This window comes from Coffea arabica, chromosome 2e (assembly GCF_036785885.1).
Source record: "Coffea arabica cultivar ET-39 chromosome 2e, Coffea Arabica ET-39 HiFi, whole genome shotgun sequence".
Classification (NCBI taxonomy): domain Eukaryota; kingdom Viridiplantae; phylum Streptophyta; class Magnoliopsida; order Gentianales; family Rubiaceae; genus Coffea; species Coffea arabica.
This window is the reverse complement of record NC_092313.1, coordinates 9,566,993-9,574,702: the sequence shown is the minus strand read 5'-3', so window position 1 is coordinate 9,574,702 and position 7,710 is coordinate 9,566,993. Positions and strand designations below refer to the sequence as shown.

General features: G+C 35.5%; 1 protein-coding gene across 4 annotated transcripts; it reads right to left on the bottom strand.

Annotated features, from left to right (window-relative positions):
- Positions 1-355: 355 nt before the first annotated feature.
- LOC113723859 (synaptotagmin-3-like) lies at positions 356-5,594 on the bottom strand. 4 transcript variants are annotated; one of them, XM_072078790.1, is made up of 12 exons: positions 4,923-5,594; positions 3,727-3,825; positions 3,571-3,621; positions 3,375-3,498; positions 3,050-3,168; positions 2,848-2,949; positions 2,682-2,756; positions 2,475-2,551; positions 2,077-2,326; positions 1,131-1,502; positions 698-826; positions 356-600 (listed from the first exon to the last, which is right to left on the bottom strand). In XM_072078790.1, exons 1-12 carry the CDS (start codon positions 5,031-5,033, stop codon positions 472-474), a joined length of 1,638 nt encoding a protein of 545 aa, XP_071934891.1. In that variant the 5' UTR covers positions 5,034-5,594; the 3' UTR covers positions 356-471. The 4 variants fall into 4 exon arrangements, with proteins under 4 accessions (XP_071934891.1, XP_071934892.1, XP_071934894.1 ...); XM_072078791.1 differs by lacking the exon at positions 4,923-5,594 and adding an exon at positions 4,642-4,834; XM_072078793.1 differs by lacking the exons at positions 3,375-3,498; positions 3,571-3,621; positions 4,923-5,594 and having other exon boundaries at positions 3,727-3,813.
- Between the last annotated feature and the right edge of the window lie 2,116 nt (positions 5,595-7,710).

The window sequence follows — 7,710 nt, the reverse complement described above, 5'->3', positions numbered from 1 at the left end:
TAAAGAGATGGTACTTTGAATAAGTAATATCTATTTGCCTATAAAACTACATCCCTTAAAGTTTATTAATTGTTAATTAATTTGTAATACTTTATCATTCCTTTGCTAATACTATTTGGCATGTAGCACAAAGGGCAAATCTGGCACAAATATCTCATTTCACTCCGTAAAACAATATTTTAATCGCTTGGACTGAATATGCAAAGAGTCAGTAAGTTTAGGGGAGGTGAGTGTAATTTTTTAAACCACAGGGTAGGTGAGTGCAAGTGTCAGAAACCTCAAGGGAGGTTTCTGCAATTTTCCCTTTCAAGAATTTGACCAATAATGTAGTAATACCCAAACGGAACAACGTAACTTTTGGCACTCAATCTCGAGCATTTATCTTCCAGTAGCCGACCTTTCATTCGCACTAATGATGTTGCTATAGCTGAAATTTTACCAGAACATCCATCATGTTCAAGACAATTGCACTTATACTGTTTTCCATCGTAATTCAACATGTATCTGTCCATACTTTGAATCAATTAAATGGTATTTTTCATTCATTCTTCCATTGTTCACAACATCAGCAAGGTTGATTTCCACATATCCCAGTGATTCCTGTACAGAAACAAAACAATTCAAGATACTCAGTGATGCTAAACAATTAAATGGGAACCAAAAAGACTCAGAATGGGATGGTGATGGATTTGATTACCTTTGATTGCAATCCGAATCGTGTACGCTTACTCATGACCTCCACACGAATCTTCTCAGAAACAGGAGGCTCATCCAGCGTAAACTGGAACTCTTCATTCCATGCTGGATCACGAGTTCTCCTGATCATCTGAGGGAACAAAATTTTCTTCATTGTTAGCAGCTGAAATGATACTAAAACGCTAGTCATTTTCTAGCTTCATTCGCTGCTAGTATTAAGTAGGAGACAGTATTATTGTATTGAAAGGTCTGGATGTGTCTTCTGTGCTTTCTCAAGGTAGCAAAAATGAGCTAACCCCAATAATAAACAGAAAGCAAATGAGAAAAGAGAAGCATAAGATAACACCTTTACATACTCTTCGTGTTTTGTCGAATGACTTGATTTCCAAGGCAAATAGGTGAAACGAAGGAAGAAACCATGCTACGTTACTCACCTTTGATTTCCTTTTTTCTCCTCGGAAAATTATCAGAGCGTATGGATTGTTGTGACGTGACCCTTCTACATCCTCAGCTCCATAAACAGTAACCGAAAGTAAACCAGCTCCGCTGTAACTCTCATTGCTGGATTTAGTGTCAATTATGCTTGCTTTCCTACTGAATCTGTCAAGAGGCCCGCTAAACGAAGCACTGTCTTCTCTGAAAGGAGCGTACCTCAGCTCAAGCACAATTTGGCCTCTCTGCTTCTTATTATGAAGATCAGTTATATCTGTACTCTTAAGCAGGTCTAGTGTCAACTCTTTTGTCTCGTTTGCATTTAGAAGCTTCAAAGGATAAACTTGCATTCCCAGCCTGTCATGTGCTCCAACCTCCATCAAAGTGCAATCCAACAGAAAGAATTTTATTTCAACTCTTCGTCCCATTTTAGCACTTTATTGAACACACAGCATTTATCAACTTGCATGTATCAGAAATTCTAAAAGATGATTGTAAGGGTTAAAAGTACAAATTACTGCATATATCTGTTTCAATTAATTTATCTCCAAACAGTTCTTGTGGACTTCACCTTCTTGTATTAGCTAGCCTGAGATTGCAAATTGACCATGAATGGCAGTCTATGAAAAATAAATTATGATCAGTTCTTAACCAGTCAGCTTGCAAATGGAGCCTGATGATGTAAAGAACCTTGGAATATTATCTTCCAAGAAAAGAAAGAGTCTGTTCTCCTTGAAGCTATATCCGATTGACATCCAAGAGATTAAAATCACATTTCCTCTGGTTAAACTTTAACTGTGTAAAATTCAATGAAAAATCGCTTTCACTACTATACTTTCTTCAACATTTTAGATATAGAAATATTTATCAGTTAACAAATTCATTGGTTAAACTCAAGAGGTGCAATATTAACTAAATGTAACAGAAACTGAGACTGAGGGTGTGTACCTTGTCCCAATCATAGACATCTATAAGAAGAAACTGAGACTGAGGTTCCTTCACAATTAGCTTAAAATTCTCATTCCACTCAGGGTATAAGGTCTTCTTCTTGATGGTAGTTTTCTTAGTGGGCAACCTGTCTCCACTCAGACTTAGTTTAACGTAAGGATCTGAAAGTCCGAGCAAGTCCATCTTCAAGAGCTTCATGGCTCGTACAACTCTTACATGTAATATCCCAACAGGCTTCTTAGCAGCCACACTGCAAGGTAAGAAGGAAGTATGAGCCAAAAGGAGGCAAAGGACTTAGTATATGACCCACAAATTGTACTAAATGCACGACAACATTTCACAAGTTACACATCATTTTTCCAATAGCAAGATTGTATGATGCACAAGAAGCAACTTACGTTGAAGCATCAAGAATTGGAATTTCAAGGAACCGTGGCCACAGGTAGAGGCTTGATACTTGTTTTTTGATAGTTTCCTACCAGAAAAGGAAGAAGTTTGAGGTGAATACTTATGGTACTTCTGTAAGATTATATATCTGACAAGAATTTATCCTGTGACACCCATCCCCCAAGTTCGTGTCCATAACAAATTCGTCAAAATGCCACCTGAACATAACGATATAGGCCAGGAATAGACATGATGTCTCCACCCAGCACTTTCAATCCAAAGTCAACCTGTGGCTGCACAAAATAAAGATGATCATCAGATAAATGCATTTTCCCTTGCTGATGCACTACTGAATGAATTCATGAAGCCATAAACACTACTTACCTTCTCCATTAAGGATACAACAATGTTTGTAAAACATGGAAGTGTTGGAACGAGAGGCTTTAATGTGATACGTGGAGCTGCTTCAATTTGTATGTCCACCAACTGGTAAGAAGCAACGTCAATCCTTCAACAAAAATGACCTCTTCCTAGAACCACATAAATTCGCTGTTGTAAGGTCTTATTTTTTCTGTGCTCTTCTAACCTGGATTAAGATTCTTAAAGATGCTAACTTTACGGTGACTAATATGTCAGGATTTCCCGCCCACTTAATTGCTGGCTCCATTACTAGTTCACTCTCATTTGTCTCGTAAACTTTAAGACCTGTCAAGACATGATAACATCCAGTCAATGAGTATGCATATACTGAAAATCATGATTAAATTTTCTAACGATTTTAAACATCAAAGAGACGTGACTATATATGCCCTAGTACTTAAAAGAAGCTATTGAACTGTGACATAACAGAATCAAAGGGCACATGAAGCAGCAACTACATTTGCCACCAAAACTCTAAAGGAAAAACTCACCATGAATTGTTGGTGAAAGAGTTCCAAGGCTTATTTTTTCAAATTCAATTGATTCTATCTTACACATCCCTATGTAGTCAGCAAATATAGGCTCTGCTATGCTTCTAATGGTTCCATGGCTTGCCTGTAGAGTGAATGAACCCGAATTTACTATTTCTGATCACGAACAATAAAGTCTTAATCATGACAAAATTACCTTATCAATGAAAGGCCACATGTCATGAATAAATTTGTTTAACCAGTCTACCTGCGTGACCCACAATGATGGTTCAAAGATCAAGAAATCAGAAAACGTGATTAAAAGAAATTAAGTAAACAGCCTCATCTGGAAGAATTGAAGACAAAATCTTACCCTCTCATAATCAGGATTCTTCACCCACCATGGAATTTCAGGCATAAGATCTTGCATTTCAGTTGTATCGAGCTTGTCAAGTGCCTTGCCTTTGGGATCCTGTAAATTCAAATAATTGCCTCAATTAGGCCAATCTGTTCTTATCCATGTTTAGATAAAGCATTTAAAAAAACATCTTTCATGTTCTTCATGTGTTGTTCTGCCAAGCATTTGAACACGGAAATGGGATATCTAAAGACATAAAGCATGCAAAAATTGACTGACCGCAAAAGGATCACTTGAATTTGCCACACAAAATAAGCAGTAAAATTTTCATATGCATGATACAAATACACAAAATTATTGCAACTTTTAGACAGCAATCGGACAATGTTGATTAAGCCTTATCTAATTTCTTTATACACAACAATCATCATTACAATCTCCATCTTGCATACTTATTTTCTTTTGTACCAAGGTGAACTGTTTTCATTCAATGAGGATCAGCACATAATGGCATTGAAATGCAGGTTATTCCATATTGCTGCAACAGTGGAATTGGATTGTTTCAGTCATTGGTGTAAAGTGTAAGCCCTTTAAAAGCAGGCAGTTAGATGTTTAAAAGCGGGCAGTTAGATGTTTGGAGTTTCATGTTGGACTAAGAATGGGATTTGGCTTCCAATAGAATATCTCCCCTGCAACATCTGGTGCATACCTCCTCCAGTCACATGGAAGAGAGATTGGAATAGCAAGAAGAGGCTAATTCTTAATTGGAAACAGCTGGTATGACAGTTCCTTTTACATCTCATTCAAGATAAACTTACAAAACAACAAATATAATCTTTCATGCTCCTTCACCTAATTGGAAAGGTTCAGAAACATGTTCATTTTGGGGGGGAGAAAAAACCAGAAAATAACCGATGCATCAGATAGAACCTCCAAATTTCTTAGCAGCATCAAGGGATTTGAAGCTGATGATAACACAAGGCAAAAGACATTGGAACAGAACCCTGAAACGCATGATCATGCAAAACTTAACAATTGAATGCACTAACAGAAAATCAGGAAAACCCATCAAATAACAATACACCTTGTAACCATAAAAGAAATCATCAGACAGAATTTAGCAAGACTTTCAAAAAACAGTTCTAAACTCATTCAATAATAATAATAATAAAGGAATTCAAGAACTACAAGAACTTTATATAACTGATCACCTCAACGTGTTCAGGCTCCGCATAGATGAAGAGATAAAAACCCAACACGATTCCAATCAGAGACCCGACCAAGAAACCAAAAATTCCGAAGAAAGTGCTCAGGAATCCCATGCGGATTCTCTGCTTTTCCCTTCTCAACTTTAACAACTGACGCACATACAGTCTTTACAGAATCGAGGAATTGAAGCTGGACGAAGGCAATGCAGAATTGGAAATATAGATGGAAAGAAGAACAGATTAAAAAGGTAAAAACTAGAACAAGAAAAATTAAGGTTGAAGGAATTGTTATTGTCGATAGAATCTAAGAAGCAAATTTATTTAGTCATCCGGTGAAGTCTACACTCAACAGGTAACGAAGAGAGTGAAAACGAAACCGCCAAAACAGAGACACGGTGTCAAATACTTCAAAAAGCAGCCAAAAATTTGTTCCAAGGCTAGGCTTTAACTCGGGCTGTGTTATTCAGCACAACGACAAAGTTGGAAGAATAAATTCTTGCGTCAAAATACTTGTCTAAGGCTTGTCAGCTGTAAAATTGTAATCCTCTGAAGTTTACTCAAAATGTATGAAATTCGGGAGATACTTCATTAAAATCAATTTGCAGAACTGGGTTAGCACTATTTTTTCCTCAAAGTACCAAGGGTCTTCATGACAACATGAGCATAATGAAAATGTTAAATTTCTGATAAATCAAAAAGATTGGGCGGTTTCGAAAAATCTCGAGAGATATCTTTACAATAATTAAAGTCTGTATAGGTAATTAACTTGGTATTAGCTTTGTATATTTTTAAATTTATCCTTAGCTCTATATCAATTAATCCTTATCTTTATTATCTATTAATTCTTATTTCTATTATCAACTGATGTCCACTAAAACTACCTCCCTCCAATTCTCACATTCTTCCTTACCAACGATTTTTTTTATTTTTGCTTGCATTATTTTTGTAATTCTTGCAATTAAAGATATTTTTTAATAAATTACACATGCATCGAGAGTGTGCCTCCATCGCTAGTTATATATAAGCATCTATACGTGCCCAAGCGATGAAATCTTTGCACAAAGTATTCCTTTTGCCTCCTAGAAGATAACTTTCGGATTCCAGCATGAATTTTAAAGTAGAGAGGGTTAAAAATTCTTACCCATGTAGTAGTTTAACCTTTCGATGTCTTGCAGATGGATTATTATGTGATTTTTTGGGAAATTGGTGGATTCTCATTGACCAGCTTACGTGTTAAGATTGAGGATTGCTATAAATTAATTTATTTCTCGTCTAAATTGAATGGACACGAAATACAAAGTTGACTGTCTGCATGTCAATATCCCTGTCACGTATTTAAGTTTGACGCTGATACATCATCTAACAGTCCCACCTAAGCTAAAGCAAAGGAAACTCATCATGAAATTTGGCAATTTGGGTAATAAATTATCTTTTTCTGGGCCGACGGGGGTGAAGAAATAAATTGTAGTAGCAACTAGGAAAAAAAAGGATTAGATATTAGACACGTCAAGAAAATGGAGAGGAAAATGTTAACGGAAGGAATGAAAGTCAGATATTAGGCATCTTTTATTCTGGCTTTGAAAACTATATAGTACATGTTATTATTCGTCAAGGGCGGCAAATGCCTCGATGACCAATGATTTGGCAACAAGCTCGTTAATCGATAATTTTGATAAATCCAACTCAATCACCATTAGTATCATTCCACTTGAGCTAATTTCAGAAAAAATTAACAACAGACGAATATTTTAAAACTAAAATTTTATCAAAGAGGTACGTGAGAAATCACTATTGATTCTCGTCCCAAAAAAAAAAAAGGAGAGAGGCTATAATAGAACTTATCAACAGCATTATTGTATTGAATAACATCTGCTATTTTGATTTTTCTCAAAAAAAAAAAGAGAGTTATAGTTCTAATTCTAATTCTACTTAAAATTCTAATAGACAGAAAAGGCAAATCGACCGGAGGAAAAATCAACAACATTAGGACCATGTCAACAGCAACAACTACAACGGGCTATAATTAATTGCATTCCTCCTGCAGCTTTTGTTTGTGGGCTGTTGTATCTCTTGATTTGGCTTTATTAATTAGGAGATTACAGCTGTTAAATCACTTGAGTGCTGAAAAATCAAAGAAAGGCGTCCAAGTGGTTAATTTAATTGCTCTTGGTTCCGGGGAAATCAGAGGTTGTTTCTCAGCTTTGTTTTTCTAGGTGTGCTTTGTCTCCTGGAAACTCCTTGATCATGTTTTGTTTAATAGTACTACTAAAAGATATCGTGCGAGTTGTTTCCTGCGAACCAAACCATACATTTTCCACCATGTGGAATAGGAATACCAAAACGATTCCTCCCATTTCTAGACGAAGTCAGAATCCAACAAGTGCATGTCCAAAACTTTTTTTTTTTTTTTTAAAAAAAAAAGAAAACCTACACGAAACGTTAAATTCAAACAAGAATGCAAATATACTACAGTACTAAATTAAAAAAAGATGATGTGAACATATTGAATTTTCAAGGAGAATGCACTTCTAGAAGTATGATAGATCTACGATTTTCTATTTTTTCGAAAAAAAAAAAAAAATCTATAATGTTGACCGAGATTTACTTCCATCTATCAGCCCATATTTATTATATATAGGACTTGTTCTCGATTACTTTAGATTTTATAAAATCTGATTATAGAAACAGATCATGATGGAGAGTAATTAGAATCAGCAAAAATTACTTTTTGACTCGTTATAGATTTTAGGTTTTTTTTTATCACTATAAAATCTATAATTAGAATATAAAA